This window comes from Epinephelus fuscoguttatus, linkage group LG18, assembly GCF_011397635.1.
Source record: "Epinephelus fuscoguttatus linkage group LG18, E.fuscoguttatus.final_Chr_v1".
Lineage (NCBI taxonomy): Eukaryota > Metazoa > Chordata > Actinopteri > Perciformes > Serranidae > Epinephelus > Epinephelus fuscoguttatus.
The window spans coordinates 7,277,200-7,298,439 of NC_064769.1; the positions used below are offsets into that span (position 1 = coordinate 7,277,200).

At 41.4% G+C, this 21,240-nt stretch overlaps 1 protein-coding gene across 1 annotated transcript in view; it reads left to right on the forward strand.

Moving 5' to 3' along the window:
• Positions 1–2,840: 2,840 nt before the first annotated feature.
• LOC125905753 (synaptic vesicle glycoprotein 2C-like) overlaps positions 2,841–21,240 on the forward strand; it is a 78,118-nt gene continuing 59,718 nt past the window's right edge. The window contains exons 1-2 of the mRNA XM_049603942.1: positions 2,841–2,993; positions 20,263–21,179. Of these exons, the coding sequence (XP_049459899.1) occupies positions 20,573–21,179 (607 nt within the window). The 5' untranslated portion in view covers positions 2,841–2,993; positions 20,263–20,572. The remainder of the gene's footprint in view (positions 2,994–20,262; positions 21,180–21,240) is intronic.

Sequence of the window (21,240 nt, forward strand, 5' to 3'; positions counted from 1 at the left end):
ACACCAGATTTACAAAGACTGTTGGAAAATCAGATTTGATTGTAGGCACGTGTGTATGTTCATGAATGCCAATCAATCAGAAACTGATTATGCTCCTGCTAGTCAGCAATTAACATACATCACCACCCATGAATAGCCGGGGACCACCATATAAGGAGATGATAATTACTATGGATAGGTGCATCTTGTGGACCTGCGAACATGGAGCAAACAAAGGGAGAGAGAGAGAGAGCGAGAGAGAGAGAGAGAGAGAGAGAGAAAACCTTTCCAGGCTCTGAGACTGAGAAAAATATTTTCTTTTGTTCTGTTAGTTGTGGTGTGACAGAAACAGGTAAATCAAAGGCCTGGAAAGAAGTAACACATGCTGTTAACTCCGTGTCCTCTGTTGTAAGGACCATCCAAAACATTAAATAGCTTAATATGAAACTTGATGGAAAAAACAACAACAAACAAACGCATAAGTACACACAAAAACACTACAGCAGCTACAGGAGGAGACTCTTTCCAGTCACAGATGAGTGCACTGCTTGCATCATCAGAGACCTCTCTGTCAGGGGAGACAGCGACATGCCTCCACTGAAGCAGTCAACAGCAAACTCAGAAGGCGCAGTGATGTACATGTTATATTAAGTGTTAAATCCCTATACATTCTGACGGCCATCAGTGACAGCTTAGTGTTTGGTCAGTAACGTGGGTCTCACAGTCTCACCACTCAAACAGAAGATACAATTGTGGAGTTCTCTCTCCTGACTGATTCAAGTGGGAACGAGATGCGATGCTTTAATCTGCCTATTGCAAACTAATTTAAGTAAATGTGTTAAATTTCTAATCTTTTGTCTTTTTCACTTATGTGTTTCTGTGTGTTATGAACATAACAGAGCACATTATCTGTTGCCCATGAAATCCTGGAGGGACTGGTCAAATAGGCTTGTAAGCTCACAGGTGAGTCTCAACCAAGCAGCAACCTACGAGGCAGAAAAATGAGGCCAATGCGGAAATGCCAAAAACAGTTCATCAAATGACCACTTGAGGCTGGCTCCAAAACTGAGTCAATCCCTTTAGACCCCCATGTTAAAATCCCCAAATTTACAGCTGAAATAAACATGTTTAAAGCCTGGTACAAAAAAAACATTTTTGTCTCTATAGCTAATTTTAACATTCATGACAACTGCACAGGGGGTAGTCTTTTTATATAACTCACCTGTTTATGTTTTATTAAGGCCCAAAGTTACTCATAATTAAGGGTGGGGCCACTTGAGTGACAGGCTGTCTGTGAGGCGTTGCCACTGTCTATGAGTTAGATCCAGCCCTTACTCCTCAACAGCTCCAACCCCCCGTCCTTATATGGTCACCTCTGGCCCCCCAAAACCAAGATGTTGACAGCCAAAAGGCAGAACTGACCATGAGAATCCTGTGACCCATTACTCGTCATTAAGTCAAAGCCACACCTGCCCACACCTGTTAATAAAAGTCCCAGGACCTGACCCACACCCTTGAATAAACATGCACAGGCTGCAGTCGCTCACATTAGGCTCGGTTCTCCATTCTTGAATTACAAATCCAGCTGAGGAAAAGTCTCTTTAACTGGCTGCACTTGATGCCAAGATGGTGAAAGCATTCTGCAATCACTGCCAGGTTGGGAAACATTTTGGCATGTCTCTTCCACCAAAACCTCAGAAGGATCCTCACTTGGTTTCTTGAACTTGAGATAAAGATTTACGGTACTTGAGGATTACGGCGCCTGGCATACCGACATTAACACCACTTTATCCTGTTAAAACAATACTCACAACTTCGATTACCTTTTATGAAAAGCCCTTTAGATTCTTTTGATCTGAGGACCCTTATGGACTAAAGAAATATGAATAACTTGGGTAATCAAGGAATGGACACCTCATTTGAGGTAGATGAAACTTGTTGTAATGTGTTTCGTTTTTATGTCCTTTAAATCTGTATTGATGTCATATCTTCTTTTGGAATGCTAGAATGCTGAGTTTCCCATCTGCACAACAAACTTATGGCATGGTGACGCAGTGGTTAGCATTGTCGCCTCACAGCAAGAGAGTTTCTGGTTCAAACCCAGTGAGAGGTTGGAACCTAGAGTGAGGGAGCCCTTCTGTGCGGAGTTTGCATGTTCTCTCTGCGTCAGCGTGGGTTTTCTTCAGTTACTCCGGCTTCCTCCCACAATCCAAAACATGCAGGTTAATTATCGATTCTAAACTGGCTGTATTGATTGGTTGTCAGCCCTGTGATAGTCTGGTGATCTGTCCAGGGTGAACCCTGCCTCCTGCCCAATGTCAGCCAGGACAGGCTCCAGGCCCCCCCTAAGAGAATAATTGAGGATGGAAAATGAATGAATGGATGAGCAAACTTACCCCTGGGCACTAATAAAGAAACCTTGAATCTTAAAATCTTGATCATAATTGAGATTATTAAATTGAATTTATAGCAGATTATTTGCTTCCACTGCGTGACTTTGGCAGTATAAGCTCCAGTGGTTTTTAAGTTGATGCTGCAGATCCAGCAACAGTCCTGTCATCCCTCAGTAAACTTCTTCCCAGGAGCCACATTTTCAGCCCTCACTCCTCCTCCTCTTTGTGCTCATCCTCCCTTTAAACTCGGCAGCCTGTGATGCTGCCAACCCTCCTGCATCACGGAGCCTTCGCCACATGCTGTTGTACTGTATCAGACGGGGAAATACTCACTATTGTCCGTAGGATACAGGCCTACTATTGATTCCAGTCTGCTCCCTCCCCTCCCCTCCCCTCCTCCTCCTCCTCCTCCCCCCATCACACTCACGCTTCCCACCTCCCCTCAGCCTCTCAGCATCTCTCGTCTTCCTTGGACTGCAGCAGAGAAACCGCTGCATCGAAGAAGACAAGAAAAAATCTTCGGCGCGATGCTTTCTATCTCTGCTGCTGTGTAGAGAGGGGGGGACAAGGGAGCGGGCGACTCATCGAGCTCGGTACGATGCATCTGCTCCTCTCTATGATGTGAGTATTTATCTGCTTTCTAAATGTGCCAAACTATAACTTCATCTCCCTCCGCACTCCGCTGTAGGGGAACATATTGATCCTATCTATCTTTATCTGCCTTTTTGGATCATTTAATATGCAAAATGGAAAGAGGGGATGTCGGATGCACCTGATGATGAAAATTTTTGCAATGGCAATAAAATAAAGCCGCTGTGCGCACGATTGACGGAAAAGTTGGATAACTTTCTGAGAGTTGTTCAGCATAATCGTTATTAAAAAGATTACACCATACGTATTGTGGCCTATTTGATAAGAATATGTGTCTCTTTTTAATAAGAGCATATTCTTAGACACGCACCTGATTCATAATAGGAAAGTTTTTTTTATTCTGAATGCAGTAAAAAAAAAAGGACCCTGCGCACGATTTAACAATCAATGCAGTGACTTTCCAGATCCACCGTGTGTGAGGTGGTTGTGGTGATGATGCCAGGGTGTTACCATCCTGACGTGCTGAACAGTCGTGGAAAGATGAGTTGGTACACACGCACGGCGGAGGCAACCCCCGAGCTTTCCCGTCCGCCGAGCGCGCACATGCAGGCAGAGGGAATCTGCAGTGAGCTGCGCAGAGAGAGAGAGGGAGAGAGAGAGAGAGAGAGAGAGAGGGGGGGGGCTCCATCCATTACTCAGGAGTCAGTGCTCGATGCAGTGTGAGGACAGTCATCTAACTGTACAGCGCACTGTGCCGCCGCCTCGCAAGGGAGGATTGATTTCCAGGCAGCAGGACAGCCCGAAATCTAATTATGGGACGCGACTAGCGTCAAAAGACTCCGCTGTGATTGATGCTCCTTCCTGTACGTGGTCTGTGGGCTGTGCTCAGCCGTGGAGCCGCTGTGTCGGCTGCAGTTGTAGCTCCACGCTGCAAGTGGAACAAAAAGGAGGAAAGTGACAGATGAGTTTTGCATAAAGCTGTCCCACGAGGCTGAATGGGAAGTTTGACTGGATCAAACATTGAGAAATAAAACCAGGTGTTTGCTGCAGGGCCGTTCTCTGACAGGATAAAGGTTCAGTTTGAATAGATATTTGTCAAACACCCAAGTCAGTAAATGAATGTTTGTCTTAGGCCCCTTTACCTGCGTGTTTGCTTTAGCTCAGCAGCTGACAATGCAGGCATCTATTCAGTCAATTTAACCATTTATTATTGATTGTTATCTGGGTTCCATCCAAACACAAAAGAAGGTCTGTCTTACATGCATATGCACCACATGTCATGATGAGGAAAAGCTAGGTTGCAATCTGTCAGCCAATCACTAGCCTGGAAAGAGGGGAGAGGGGAGCATCGTCTAACCATTCAAATATGCACACAAACCAACAATAGATGGTTGTAGAACACCACAGAGGAGAAACTGAGCTCACTTACAAGTCCAGTGAGCAGTCATTCCTTTAAAACATAAAAGCAGTAGTAAGAAGGACAAAAATGAACAGGAGGAAGAAGTAGCAAAGCTAAATTAGATTCCTTTGGATTTTTTTTGTAAACAGTTGCCACTAGTGTGTGTGCGCCTAGTAACTAGCGTGCATTAGGGCCTGTCACAATAGTGTGCAGTAGGGCCAATGGTAACCTTAAGCCACTGGCTGTACATATATCTATTTAATAGCATTCCGTTTTCTGTATGTACATGCCAGCAAAGCTAGCTCTTGTCCACTGTTGGCCGATTAAGCATGATCTGAGCCTGTTGCTAAGAGAAATCCCTCCCTATGAGCTAATTAGTATCCGTCCTGTTGTACTTCAGGTTTCTTTCTTTCTTTTCTTTTCTTTTCTTTTTGAATGACGAATACAGACTATTGCCGGCTGCTGGTATGGAGAGATATTTCCTGTCACGCAGGTATAGAACATATGTGCTCGTTGGCCATCGGCTGTAGTCTTTGCTTTGTGTTCCAGTTCAACTTTCTGGCTGAGACACAGGCAGCGTGAGGTGATGCAACACTCAGCCTTTGACCTTGCTATTTCTTTGACGTCTATGTGGTGTGTCCGGGTCCTTACAGGTGCTGCTAGGCAGATCTTGTCACCTTCAAATAGACTTAGGCTAGCTGTGTGTCTCCCATACAGTCTTTATGCTGTGATAAGCTAACTGGCTGCTAACTGTAGCTCCAAATTTACCGCACCAACATGAAAAAGAATGATCTTCTCAAATGACTGTCGGCAAAAAGTGAATAAGTGTATTTCCCCAAATTTTGCACTATTTCTTTAATTCTGAAAAACACACACACACACACACACACAGTTTGGGCATCCACACAGGGACCCCCACAGCAGCTGGTCAAACTCCAGCAGTCAGTGAACCCTCACAGTCATCGTTATATACAAGCAATCAGGCAGCTGTGTGTGTGTGTGTGTGTGTGTGTGTGTGTGTGTGTGTGTGTGTGTGTGCTGTGTGTGCTGTGTGTGCACACATCAGGAGGAGAACCCAAATTAAGTGCTGTGTTGTTTGATAGTTCCCTTTGCAGCACTGCATTTGTGAATCTGTGAATTTATGTGTTTCTGCTCTTCATTTGTGTTCAGTGGATCTCTGAGCTGGAAGGCATGATGCTGCTGTATAATGTAGTGTGTGTTCATCCCTTTAATCTAAAGCCCCACTCCACCGCTCCCCTGGCGGCCATGCTCCTTCAGTAGCCTCTTGAGGCTGCGTGTTTTAAGTGCCTCTTCATCAGCATGTTTCTTTTTTTGGGAGGCAGAGGAATACGTTTCCAATGCCTCAACGTTCCTTTTCAGATGTTTGGAAGTCAGATCAAGCTTTTCATTAAATTAATCATCTTGAGTTTGCCTACAAAGTCTCCAGATCTGCAGTCAGTTGTAAAAAGATGTCACTCTCCATATTATGTGCCAGCCCTACCTATTAACCTATTCTCCAGCAGTGGGTGTAGATCTTCAAAGCTTTGCTCTCAATCTTACAGATGTCTGCAGTCAACTTGGGATGAAAAAATGCTATCTTTCCACAGATCAACATTTTTTCAACTTAACTACAAACATGGCTAAGCTTTACTTTTCTTTATTGTAGGGCCTGTGCTGTGTGTTTTGTCCACTGCCCTGATTTGCCAATGACTAGGACAGCAGACACATGGGTGACTGGGGATTGTTTCAGCTGGTAAAACCTACAAAGTCAAGGGGCTTTGCTGAGTGATGAAAAATTTGCAGTATATTAAACTCTATTTTAAGATGGCCACATGGCTGGCAGCCTGTACAGCAGCTCTCACCTTGTGGGTGTTAAGACTGAAAACAATCCTGTATTTAAAAACAAAAAGAAAATGCAAGGAGCTGTCAGGTACTGGTGAAGGGATGAAATAGATGATGAAATATGTACATAAGCATTAGTAGAGCTACGGTATGCTAAATGTACCGTACCTGCACAAAATAAATAGTATGAACAAATAGTATGTAGCCTACTAAGGATGCACGATAATGTTATTGGTGTCAGCCAATATCGGCTTTAAAATGAACTGTCAGAATCAGCCAACATGCTTTTTCCTATTTTGCACAAAAGTATTCTATTTTATGTCTCCACATGCTGGTGGGCCATCACGATAAGAGTATGCATGCATAATATGATGTTAATTCCTCTACAGAAGAGACTTGATGATCCTTAAAATTAGTTGGGGAAAAAAGTGAATATATCGATATTGGTATCAATTATTGGCCAAATAAGTTGTTACATATCGGCATATCATGCATCACTATTACTGACTTCTTAGAGCTCGAGATGCACCAATTTTTCGTCTGCACATCAGTTAGTACGTTTACATGCACAGTGAAGTCAAACTACGGTTATAGCTCAACTAGGCCATTTAAATAGACAACTGTCCTTGTCCCAGTATACAAGCACAGGAGGGGAATCGTTTTATTGATCGAAGTACATGTCCAACTCTGCTACTATAGGTGGTGATACACCTCCTTTCAGCTTGTTAGTATCGGACCTTATTCCTGTTGACCTATTACGTCACAGACCAAACAATCAACAAACAAGTTAGCTACAGTTAGCTACCAGCAAACTGGTACCAAGATGGACAACTTTACAACTCTGTACATTTCGCCAATCCAAAAACGGCTCTGGATGTTTATATCACCATGTTATAGTGGCTTCTTCTACTGTTTCGCATTTAATGGTTTTGACTTCCAGGTCAAAGTCAGGTGGAAGCTGAGGAGCATGTGCAGAGCACCTCGACCTGTTTTGGTCTGACTGACTGTATACATGCAGGAGTAGTTCATCTCCCAATTGCATTATGTGGGCGTGTTAGTCCGACTTTGAGAAACCCGATGTAATACGATTTAAGTGGGACTAACACAATAAATCGATAAATTGCCATGAAAATGCACTGAATATTGTTTTTTTTTTTGGTTTGCTTTGTTGACTATCAACAAATAAAATTACATTCAAAGATGGCGGTGGACAATAAAAAAACAGAGCTTGAGACTAATGTCCTGCCATTCTGGAGTTGACAGAAAACTAGTTTGGGATGAACAGAGATCTTCCTCGGGACTCCTTCAGTACAAAAATAACGCAATAAACTCACTTGTCCTGATAATGCTATATTTTGAACAACAAATCTGTGTTGAAATCTATAGGAGGAGAGCTAGTTAACATCAGCTGTCAGTAGCCAGTGGCCAGAAGTAATGGTGCACTTCATTTGCACTGGAAAGTCAGAATTTCCAAGTTCCCGGTCAGAAATTTCAAATGGAATGCCCCCTAAAATCAGAGTTACTCTGAATGTTGGAGGAGCCTCACCAACCCTGACCTCAGAATCAAGATGGCTGCTCATCAACAGTAGTTAAAGCTGTAATAAAATACTGTTAATTAGCATTTCTGTCTTAATTGTGTCTCATTACACAGTTCTGTCTAACATTTATGTGTGGAAATGACGCTACAGTGTTTGTATGTGCATATATAGTGTAGTGTGTTGTTATCAATTGGTATTGCTAACAATAGCTAACCTGACTAAAACTGGTATTGCGAACAACATCTTGGTTTTCTGACTTGTTGCACTGGAACAAGGTCAGCTCGGGTGTGACGTCATTCCCAGCTCTGATCTCCGGCTTCCGGAGTAAATGGAATGCAACGTGACAGCTAACGGTGGTTGCATTGAGATACATCTTGATGCGGTCAAGCTGTATTCAGCAAAAATGTGTATTAGACAAAGTAAATTATGGTGTTATCGTGATGTGGTCAAATGTAATCTTGTAAAATGCAGTTTTTGGCGAGAAACTTGAATAAATACAGCTGTTTGAAGGAGAAATTTATAATGTTTATATTTAAAATGCTTTTGAAGCAGTTATTTGTTTTTAACGACATTATTTAGTGAAAGAAGGTTATAATAAAGGTTTCTTAAATGTGTATGATTGAATTTGTGCTCATTCAAAGCTAGTGTAATGAAGACCTTAATGACTTTAAAGCAGTTCTTTTTATAATGATATTTGTTTTTTCCTGTCACAAAAGGGGAAATAAAAAACAAAAACAAAATAAACAACAACAACAAAACTCTTTGGTGTTTGCTATTGGCCAAATTGTTTTTAATATCGGTATCAGCCCCGAACTTTCAGTGCATCCCTATTAAAAATCAAAGAAAGCCGATTCTTGATTCTCTTGTGTGTTTCTTGTATTTGACCCAGATATTTCCAAGCATATTCATGAAAAATACAAATTCAGGCTGAACATTGAAGCAGTTCTTTAAAGATTAATTTAAGTGTAAAACTTGTGCCAACAGTCCTAAAGCTGGCCACATTTCTCTTTTAGACCTCTTATTGCATATTAAGCAGCACGACTGCAGAGGACTCCTATGTTAATTTCTCTCAAAACCCAAACCTCACTCATGTAGCATCTGCTGAGCTTGGCATGTACTTTTATTTACACGATGTGCATTAGCAACTGTCCACTGCAGCCATCTGTGGGCACTGCAAAACGCCTGTGGGGCTCTGTGCACACCACTTGCATTAACATATTGTTGCTCAGTATTCCCCACTTCAAAACCACAATTTTTAAGAGAAAGTTTTTTTGGAATACATCAATGTCCCGCAGAAGACATTCCTCCATTTTATCCTGCACAGCATGTCCTCTCAGAGTATGCACCTGCAGAGTGTATGCGTGTGTGCCCGCATGCATCTACCGTATGTGCGTGTTTCCGTGTGTGCGTTTGCGTGAGTGATTAATGAACGTAGCTGGATGGCGTCAGCGGGCCGTGACAGCACGACTGCGAGGAAATCATTTCTCTTCTCTCCGTGGACTGCTGATTCAGAGCTCACAGGAATTTTTCTGCTGATTGCTAAAATCACATCATAAGGGTGCTGTTATAATAACCCCAATCACAGCATCACAGCAGAAGGCGAAGGGGAGTCGCCATCAGAAAGGAAATAAAAGCAGCCATAAATGATATTAGCTTTCCTGTGTGTGTGTGTGTGTGTGTGTGTGCGTGTGTGTGGGAGGGGGGGGAGGGGAGGGGAGGGGGGGGGGTTGAAATGTGGTAGCTTCTTTATAACAATATATATCTTCATCTTTTACATCAGCAGTATGTGTTGTGTGGAAACACCATAGGATATAGGTTGTTTCAAAGACAGACCGGACATTTGGACTTAAAAGAATTATCTCTGGAGTTCAAAGTGCACGGACAGACTTCTAAATGTCAGCATTAATGACCATTTGCATAAGGAGGAGAACGGTTAGCTTATCGTGAATAATGAAATGTCAACAGAAGAGGGATATTTTTCATATTCTGCATTTCCATCAAGATGATGACTTTGAAATTCTTGGTGCACTCGGATGAGAGAGACGAGAAGATGGAGAGAGAGAGAGAGAGCAGGAAGAAAGAAAGAAGTGAGGAGAGATTGACAGTCATAGAGCGGGAACCACAGATCAGCATGGAGGAGGTGAATTGAGACCAGGGATTATACACAGACCTGGCTGCCTGTTATGCACCATTATTCATTTCCCCTCTATTATAAAAGTTCTCTCAGTGTTGCAGTGCAGCGAGTTGATTGGCTATTTTCTTCTTGGCCATTTGGTGCAGAAACTCTCAGAGCATATCATGAGGTTTATCACGGAGTTTCGACCTTTAGTCTCAGACGTCAAGCACTCAGCCAGAGGAGCTGCGTCGCTGGAAATGAGTTCAGGGAAGTTTGCAAAGAGAACTGTGCTTAGGTAGAATATGCGTCTATTGCTGTAATGTACTTTTTTCAGAGACTATTTTCAGCAATGTAAAAGTACAACATGTCAATAGTGTCACTGAGCCTTTTTAAACCACCTATCGCAACAGTTTTTATATCTAAATGGCAAAATATGTAGTTTTTCATTGGTCTCCAAAATCACTCATATGATCTGAGGTATATCTGCCACCTTTGATGATTATGTTTTTATTTAAAGAGCCAGTTCACTTCCAAGTCAAAATACACATTTTTACTCTCACCATTAGTGCTGTTTATCAGTCTAAATTGTTTTATGCGAGTTGCAGAGTGTTGGAGATATTGGCTGTAGAGATGTCTGCCTTCTCTCCAGTTTAATGGAACTAGATGGCCATTGGCTTGTGGTGCTCAAAACACCCCCAAGAAAGTAATAAAAAAATAAATAAAAAAAAAATTGAAAAACTAAACAACAATGTGTCTTTCCAGAAATCATGACGCCGTTACTCAAGTTAATCCACAGACCTTGTTGTGAGCAGTCCTTATGTAGGAGGCATTTTCTTTTTTACCAAACTACACCTGCCACCCCAGGCTTTCCTACTGCACTGAGTGAACGTTTTCCTACAAAAAGCAATGCACCAAAATCTGCACGTATCCCACATTAAGATGAGCCAGAAATGTGTGCATAACCCACGTACTTTGGGAGGCTGCGATTACATGATCAATGTGCTGACAGGAGTAAAGAAGGAAGTGGTCCCGAGCAGTCCAGCTATGAGGCAGGTTGGGGAGGTTGATGGGTTACAAAACATAGGACTTTCCTCCAGCACTTTCCACAGGAGACTGGTGCTCTGAACTGTGTGAACTTTAAGTCGTTTTAAAGTATGTCCTCACTATGTTTGTTAGGGATGCACGGTATTGGATTTTTTGCTAATATCCGATAAACTGATATGTAACAACTCATTTGACTGATAACTGATATCAGTGTCCACTTTTTTCCTTCTTTAGTTTAGTATCAAGTCTCTTCTTTAGTGGAATTAACATCATATTATGCATGCATATGCTTATCATGATGGCCCACCAGCAGATGGAGACATGAAATAGAATGCTTTTCAATGTCATTCACTGTGCAAAAAAAGAAAAAGTATGTTGGCCAATTCTTTGTTAATTTTAAGGCCAATATCAGCCAATACTGATGCCGATATTATCATGCATCCCTTATATTTGTTTTTCTAAATCTAACCACAGTAACTTTACTGCCTAAACCTAACCTCCCAAACTTTATGTGAATTATGTATCATAAGGATATAATGTAATTTGTAAAATGTGTCTATTTCTAAATCTTAGTATATGGATCAGTGTTAATTTCGTTGATGAAAATGTTTCGGCAATGAAACTTCATTCATTTTGAGACGGTTCTAGCTCCATATACGAATGATGTCACGTACGTAATGTAAAGTTACATAACTTATGTAAATGTATGGAGGTAAGGTTTTTTATTTTAAATTTATTTTTTTATATGTACTAATTAAATCTTAGGCAAGTAAAGTTACTGTGGTTAGGTTTAAAAAAAGAAACATGGTGGCAACGTACCTTAAGATGACTCAAAGTTCGTGACCCATCCACCATCTCACTAACAGGTAAAGGTAGCACGCACATCCCAAAAACTTAATGCTGGGTGCTGGACCAAAAGTTAAGTATGAAATAAAAGAAAAGTCCGCACACCATTTATTTAGACGTAATGTTATGTCTAAATACATTTTTAGACGTAACATTACAGCAGCTTCTGGTGTGCGGACTTTATCTTTTATTCCATCCACCATCTCAACCTGCCTCCTGACAGGGACCTGATGTTGTGTTCATACCAGGCATGAATAAAACAGTTTGCACAAAGGAATTACATGTAAAGTCAATTTAAAAAGCCATTAGACGTGAATTCCCACCGGGCGACAAAGGTGGATGTGACACAAATGATGTGAAATATGTGTATTAAGTGGTGCGAATTAAGCCAGTAGCGCGATTTCGTATCAAACGCTTATTCGCGAGAGTTGAAAAACCTAAATTTCAGTGACAAATTCATGCTGCGATAGCCAATCAGCAGTGAGATCCTCCAGGGACGTATGACCCTGAGGACATACTAGTGGAAGTTCATTCATCCAAATTTCATACGCGTATGGCATAAGTTTTTTGTGCGTATGAAGCGAGTCAACACGAAATATTCTAGCCTAAAATGCGCGTGAGTAACGCAAAATGAAAATCTGCCTTGCATTTGGTGTTAACACATTACAGGATAATTCTCTGTAGGCTTGCTGTCCCCCCCTTCCAGTCATTATGCTAAGCTAGTGAAGAACTTCCCAGCTCTAGATGCATGCTGGATGCACAGATACAAGAGTGTTTCAGACCTTTCACTGAACTTCGGCAAAAAGGCAAACAAGTATATTCTCAAAGTCATTTTGACAAATACTGTTATTTTTCTGGTGAGCCGTCACATATTGAGCACTGGCTCCCTTCTAAGTACACATAGTTTAATTTAAAAAATTCCGACTCACTTGTGCTTTCATTTAACAAAACTGATGGAGGAAATGGTGCAGTGTAAATCCAGACAGCAGCAGGTCATTTATTTGTTGTCCTGAAGCCATAGGATGGTGAGTTTTGGTTTAGACACATCCATGGCCGGGGGAGTCGCTGTCTCATCATCTGCACAAAGTTAGTTAGAACACATTTCCTACTTCATTTCATTGCTGCATTGCACCAAAGTCTCTCGGGCTGCTTTAGGTCGCTGTGCAGCATGTTCGAATGACGGATCCAGACTGATGTTTTATCTAATCCCGCAGAGCAAAGGTGAGCAGAAACACCATACATCAACCTGCCACGCTCTATTTGGGCACTTAACCCAGTCTCAACACCTCAGTGTATGCTTTCCACTCCAGGGACTGCAGATACAAATAGAGTAGCATGTTCAGCTTAATATAGAAAGATTATTTTATTAATACTTCCTGATAGACACAATCATATAAAAAAATGGCTGTATTGTATCACCTTACCACTAGTGACATTGAGACACTGTGATATCGAATGCTAGAATACTCGTGTTTCAAGGCCTGTTCTGAGGATATATCCTCTTGTGCTAAATGAAACCAGAAACAACTGTGTTTAACACGTCAGCCATCTGTAAATGAATCATTTCACAGATCATGCCTGTTTCAGGTTGTCTGGTATGTGTGTTACTGTTTTTGATTAGCAGATGCCAATGGCTGCTATTCTTCCTAGGGTCAATAGCTGAGATGCAAGTCCTTTTATATTGCATATCTCCAATATCTAATCTGATCCAATACTTATATTTACCTACATGTCAAATACCTGACACATTCACTGTGTTTACATGCATATATGGTTATTGGACTGTATCCCGAAAAAGACAACATTCCTGCTGAGGGCTCATTTATACTTCCTTGATATATGAAAATATAATACGTCCATTTCAAATGTTGTAAAAGTCACTGCCCATACTTCCTTTATGTTGGCACAGATGTGAAATATGTGCATTGAGATGCTGGCGAACACAAAGCTGGCCTAAGTCTTTGGTCAGAATCCAGAAGTTTAGTCAACAATCTTTAATAATGTCCTACAGAGGTAAAGGCAGATATATACACTGAATGCTCTACTCACTATAAAGAGACATCCAAGTAACAATGTGTGACGTTGTGGTAATCCAAAGGAACACAAGCAAATTGTCTGACTGTGGAGGAAACAGTCAGTTATACAGCTGTATAAACTATTTTAACTGAAAACAGTAAGCTACACAATTTCACACACAATGTCTGCTAGATACAGGTGACTACATAATATTATGAGCAGTACTCAAAAAATCCGCAAGAGGTCTCGCAACAGGACATTTACTGCACGTGTTAAATGGCTGCCGATACCAGCATAAAAGAATTATAAAGCAAGCAACATCTTCACTAGATCTACCTGAAATTACATTCAGAAATAAGAATATAGAACAAGTGCTGCTATTAAACTAAAGTCAAGCTGCTTACAAAATAAAACTACTGTAAGTAGTCTATTAATGAACCGATATGTGTAGGCTATTTATAACCAGCATAAATAAACACGATTAAGAGCCATCAGTAGTGTTAGTTATAAATAAGGTGACATTTACAGTTTCATTTACGCACAACTTTAGGCTAGAAATCACTGACAACCCAGATGACCCATTTACCACTGAGTTTCCGCGGCTCCTCTGTGCAGTGCGCATGTGGAGTGGCGTATTAGTCCTTTGGGTCCGTTTGATATGCACACCTAGTCTGCCCACAGGCGGGTCGGAGGAGAGAAATTTGCACAATAGATAGAGCCGATAGATGGCATTAGAGTTTCATGCAGGAACAAATGAGTCCACGGTAGATGAGGTTGTAATATCTACTCTTTACAGCGGCAGGTCTCTGAGGACATTAAATACATCAGGACACGTGGACAGGGAATTCTTTTCACCATATTACTGATTTGTTCTGTTCCGCCATTTTTTAAATGTCTTTGTTGTGTCCTACAGTCATATCTCACATAAACTACACTACACTGCCCCCATGGTTTCTGGTGGTACTGCTCTATTTCATAGGAAATCTTTCAGAAAATGTGCACAAATATAGACAAAATGGCTCCGTCTGTCTCAGGATCTTACGTTGAGCATAAATGAGCCTTGAGCTGTTTACATGGCTAACAAAAATGAATATTGCACTCTCGTTTACATGCAGCAGCGCATGCTCTGATTAACATGCCCTAACGTGTCGTTTATCGTGTCAAAATACGGAAAAGTGGAATGGTTGTTGCAGATCCAAAAACCTGTTGATGTTTTAAAGTCGGTGATTTTCTCCTTCTGACCAGAAATGTGGGCTTTTCTTGTGGGCATGCATCTCTACTGAAAGTTTAAAGGTAGGCTATGCATGATTCCCCAAAAAAGAAAGAAAAAAACAAACAAACAATGAATAGACACGTACAAGAGTAATTCCTCTTAATCTTTACTTATGACCCACTAGAAGTGTCTGGTGGTGTACAGGGGCCTAGGTTTTGATTTCAACATCGCGGGACACACTTATGAAATATCTGGGGTACTCCACCAGAAAATTTAAAGCATCAAAGACTTTTTTTTTTTTTGCATTCTGGTGAATATTTTATGCATCACTTTGTGTCTTCCCTGGTTCTAAATATTGAGGAGGTTGTCTCGTTTGTGTTTTCCCCAAAATCTACATCCATATGTAACTGCTATCTGCAGAGACTCTGCCTGCATTTTCTTGTTTTCTTCTTATTTTGCTGTGTTTGGGACATTCCTAGGCAGAGTGGGCAGGTGAGGTTGGGACAAATGAAAATGTAGTGACTAGGGGCCTCATTTATAATGCAATGAACATGCGTATGCACAAAAAAGGGCTTGAAGTGCGCGTACGCCACTTTGCTTAGGAAAAAAACTTGTGCATAAATTTAGGGAAACTCTGACCCATGCGGTGCACATTTTGGAAACAGGGGCAACTGGCGACACAGATGGTGAGGTGGTGAATTGAAGCCAGACTGTGGAAATTAGATGTGAGAGGAATTATTATGCGTTTAATGATTTCTCACATATTTAAATTCACCTGATACCACACATTTCTTATAGATCCACTTCATAAACATTCAAATGCAGCAGTGTTATTGGTGTTTGTGCCACTGAGCCAGAACTTTTCTATAAGCACCTTTTGATTGCAAAAGATGTGTCACCTTAAATCTTAAATCAAATCCCGCTCAATATTTCATTAGTGCTGTCTCACCATCACATTCCCCACCACCAAAGCTCAGAGGAGAGGGTCAGGGCCAGAATGTATGCTGCTGACACTCGTGGTCAGCTGTGCAGAGCACCGTATACAGCTGGATGGTGCAAGGCTGTGGCAGGTGACAAGTTCAGCTTTCCTTTACTTGATAATAAGCGTGGATATACTGAGTCATTTTCACCTCAATCACATTAATGAGAATAACTAATGAAATGAACGTAGCCAGTTGTAGAAATCCAAATTAACATTAAACAGCATTAAAGAATTGCAATACACTGCATCAACTGTTTTCTATTATCTCTTCTAATACTGTGCAAAGACTACCAGGTACCATTTTAGTTTTCAGATAGTTTTTGTGTGTAAAATGGCTGCAGGGAACACGAGTCAGAGCGCACTGGAGACACATCTTCACCACCTGCACAAACAGATTTTGTAAATTAGTAAATAAGCAAAGACGTCAGGGTGTAATTCTTTTCTTTTTCTTTTTTTTTTTTTTGGCATTCACCTTTAGATCTGATCTTACACCACCTGTCATGAAGTGTCCTGTTTAATGAACTCACTGCACTAAAAACAGAAGCAACATGTTCCCACTACCTTTTCTTTAGTGTGTGACCCCACTGCCCACCAAACAATAGGCTATGTGCTTTCTAACCTGCAGTTCACCCACAAGCATCTCAACCACCACCTCTCTGCATCAGGACGATCCGTTTTCTTGGGTTTCCTCTCGGTTGTTGCCGTGATTTATCATAAACAACCACTGATCAGCTGGCTCACATCTATGCATCAGTATTAATGAGACGCTTAGCATTGACCATGTATGGTTGGATGTGGCTGTGTAAAGGGCGGGATATGAGGTTGGTTCATGTGCGGGCAATTCCAAGTTGATCTGGGATTTATAAAAGGAAATTGCATACTGGCAGGCACACACATGGTTTTATAAATCAGAATATTATCTGGCATATGTACATTTCCTCATTTGTATATACGCAAACATTTAGTGAGGATTCTCTGCAGAGTTTTATTAAAGAGGTCCCTGGTGCCAGACCCTGAGCAGCACGCATCCCAGAGGAAGCTACGCAGTGCTGTAAAAAACGTAAGCGTAAATATAGCTGGACAAAACACCAAGTTGGGGTGGCTCTCACTTTTGCTTGTGATTTTAACAAACAGTGACCAACAATTCCTGCATAGTTTACCTTTAACAAGCAGAATTCAGCTCCTGAAATTCGGAAAGCAATCCACTACACTGAGATATGTATCACTTTGATGGAGCTGTTGGGACTACAAAAACACAAACCAGTTGTACAGTGACATTAGAAAATCAACTTTTAATGTATATTTGTTCATTTGCATTTATTTATTTGTTATTATTATTTATTTATTTATTCCAAGATTGTTAAAATATCTTGAAACTAGACGATAATAAAAGAAAACGCAGAATATATCAGATCAGTGTTTTGTTGTCAAATGGCCACCTATGAAAATGCTACTTCCCATGTCTTTTGCATGTGCAGCGTGTTGTATTTGTTCCATCTGTAATTGCCCTGTCAGTAACAGTGTTGCTGAAGGGCTTTGGAGTGTAAAGCGAGGGCCCAAAGCTCGCTGGTGTTTCTCCTGCAGCAGCCTTTGGGCCTGCTGACCGCCAGCTGCAGGGTGGCAGACAGACAGCTCGGGCCTGATGTGTTGACAGGTCTTTGGAGAGGCCATACCAGCGTCACAGTAGAGAAAGCCCTACGGGGAGTCAGTCATACAGGCTGACATGTATTCCCAGCCTAGAAACACAGAAATGAATCAGATCTGACAGAAAACACGGTCACAAAAGCTTCATTTCCAAGAATGTAATACCTCTAAATGCGTCATACAAATGAATACAGGATGTTGGGTGAGAATTATATTTATTTAATTCAATTTAATTCAGTTCTATTTGACTTGACACAAATGTGCACTGAATCTAATAAAAAGTATCTGTGTTTGTCACTAATGTATGTGTGACTGTGTTTATACGTTAAAATATTGATAACAGCAGCTTTAACACACAGGCATTGAGAGTGGCGACAATGATCAGTACTCTGTATATTTTCCACAACGCTGAAGTAAAATAAGGGCTGTTAAACAATTTTTCTAATTGCCATGAATCTTTGAATTTCATAATTTACTGATTAATTGCAATTAGAGTACAGGGAGCAGAGCACTTAGTAAGTGCAGTAATGACAACAAACACTTAGACACTTTTTCTAATGGACTGATGTCTACACAACAGGCTTAAAGGTGTTTCATCCCTGATGATAAGACCTACAACTGTCATGTCATCAGCAAGTTAATAATGAGAGAATAGAGCACATCAGTACAAATCACTGGAGGACTCTAGTTCACAGTTGCGTGCGTTATATGAATGCCACAGTCCTGGAAATACTCCAGAAACACTTCAAGGACATAAGTTGTAATTAAATGGAGTTCCTGCAAGCTTGGCTGACAGCTAACAGACTTATCACCATTACAGTACATTGTTTGCAATCAATCACATTTGTTTGGACTTATTTTCAATGTAATTGGATCACTGACGGGCTTGTTAATGTAGCTGTTTGTTCTCTCTATAACTCAAAACAAGATTAGGCGCACGTAGTTCAGCCAAACTGCAAGTAGAGTGCTTGACATTTTATCCACAAATGGCACTGGATCCAGTTTTCACTGAAATTCTAGATAATTAATCTCTACTTCCAAACACAAAAAAACATGGTTTGTTAAAGGTATACTATGCAGGATTTACCTAAAAGAATAGTGTATCAACTCCCTGTCAGTCATCACTTATGACCCACAAGAAGTGTGTGGCAGTGTATTTATCTGCAGAGGCTCTGCCCTCTGCCTGTATTTTCTTCCTGTTTTGTTATGTTTGGAACATTTGTGGGCACAGCGGGCACGTGAGGTCAGGACCTTATAAAAAGGAGGCAACCAGTCCCAGACCATGAACAGCACGCATCCCGGATGAAGCTACAAAAAACGTGGACACAGCATGAAAAAAACAAAAACATGAGTTCTTGCAAAGTAAACCTTTAAAGAAATACTTCAAAATGATTATTTGTATATCAGTAATTCACCATGTGTTACCTTGAATTTGTGAAGAAAAGTTAATGAAGAATCCAAAAAAGGCTGAACATTCCTAGCCTGGAAATCCAGACCCAAATCTAGAAAGATTTAGGGTCTGGCTATGAGTAATGCAAATGGCCCACCTCGAGGGGCGACACCAAGCATTTGAAAATATCACTGCTTGCAACTGGATAGCACTACGACCAATCAGAACAATACACGGGGTGACGTATCCAGAGCGCTACCAGCAGAGCTAACTGGTAGACTAGACTCTTGCCGTATCCGGTCGGCAAAACAGCAAAAACGTCCTTCTTGCAAAGGAAAGATTCGAGCGCCGTCTTCTGTTCCTCTTTTAGAGAAAAAGCCAAGTCTAACTCGTTCATTGTAGCGGCCAAAGCCGTTTCAAACAACTGGTGTTCATCCGTAGCCATCTTGCAGTGTTTACTGACTGATTCTGGACTTTGTCGTTGCAGTGCTGTCGTCATCTGTTTAGCTCGCCTCTGGCCCGCCTATATCAGATACACCGATGTGATTGGTGCAGTTTGGCTCCAGCGGCATGGGTAATGAGCATCATTACTGATTGCCAGAGTGACTCGCTGAGCAAATTCAAATCGTGCTCTAGCAAGAACAGCAAAACTGTATCAAAACATCTGCTTAGAAACTCTCAAACTACTCATACAGTATAATCCAAGGCTTTATTATCAAATCATACGCTCAGTACCAAACTAAAACATCATAATCTGAAACACTTCTGTTTCAACTAGCGCGCCCTGAGCTCATTGTTTTCTGGTCTTGTTTTCACTGACGTGCTTATTTGACTCTTTTTGGAGGCTGTAGTTTGTGGTGTTTTTGAATTGCAACGTATCATATTTAAACATGTATGTATTGTTTTATCTGTTCTTGTTTATGTTGATGTGTTTGTAGTAAACTGGCCACAAGTTTACTTTTTTACAGTTAAAGGTTTCCATAGGGTAGAGTTTTTATATTACAATTAAAATAGCATTAGATACTTGTCAGAATACTCAATGATCTTGCACAGTTTGTTCTCAGTGTATCATCATCTTTCGTCACTCCCACTCAGTAAAGCATTTCCACTTCATTAGTAGACTGATGTATCAGCTTCAGTTTTGCTGTCTCAGTGTCGAAACACTCTTTTGAAGTTCTTTTCAGTGCGCCAAGAAATACTGCAGTCAAGTGTTTGTGACAGACAGCTTTTAATCAAGCTAAACTTGCTTTTCTTTTTCTGTCCCCACAGGCTGCTAGTCTCTTCTGCTGAGCGCTGACAGGACTGAGGATCTTTCCAGTTTGAGATCAACTGTCTCTATTTCAGCACTGTCTGCCTACTCCCATCCAATGGAATTAGACATCATTACTTAATTATTAGTGTCCTGGCAGCTGACTGGCTTTTCAGCACTAATATACTGCCTTAAGTCTTGCTCTGTCTGGGGATAGAAGACCAGAAAGGAAAAAAAAAATAGGCACTTTACATTTGTAGCACCTGGTGGAATAAAAGCACATTAAATTTGAATTAAAAGACTTTTAGTGCCAGATATCCTTGTGCCAAGATGGACGAAACACATAACAACAGGACTTCCTTGGCGAAAGGTGCCAAGGACATCGCTAAGGAAGCCAAGAGGCATGCTGCCAAAAATTTCAACAAAGTTGCTGATCGTGCCTCAGATGAATACTCAACTCATCGCAGCTACAACCGCTTCCAGAATGAGGACGAAGATGAGGACAACTACAATACTTACGGTCAGCAAGACGGTCGCTACGCTGACAATGCAGCCAACGAAGAGGATGGGGCCTCCAGTGATGCCACAGAGGGCCACGATGATGAAGACGAGATTTACGAGGGGGAGTACCAAGGCGTTCCAGGCCACAGTGATGGGAAGTTGCGGGACGGCCAGGTGGCTCTGGGCCAGCCGGTTTCTGACAGCCTAAAGAGCCGCAAGGAGCTGGAAAATGAGAGACAGGCAGACGAGGAGGAGCTCGCCCAGCAGTATGAGCTGATCATGCAGGAGTGTGGCCACGGAAGATTCCAGTGGCAGCTGTTCTTTGTTCTTGGGTTGGCGCTCATGTCAGATGGCGTGGAGGTGTTCGTAGTGGGCTTTGTCCTACCCAGTGCTGAGACAGACATGTGTGTCCCCAACTCTGGTGCTGGATGGCTTGGTAAGCATTTGCATTATAGTAAAATGAGTTATTCAGTATCCACACGTTTCTGAGTTGTTTG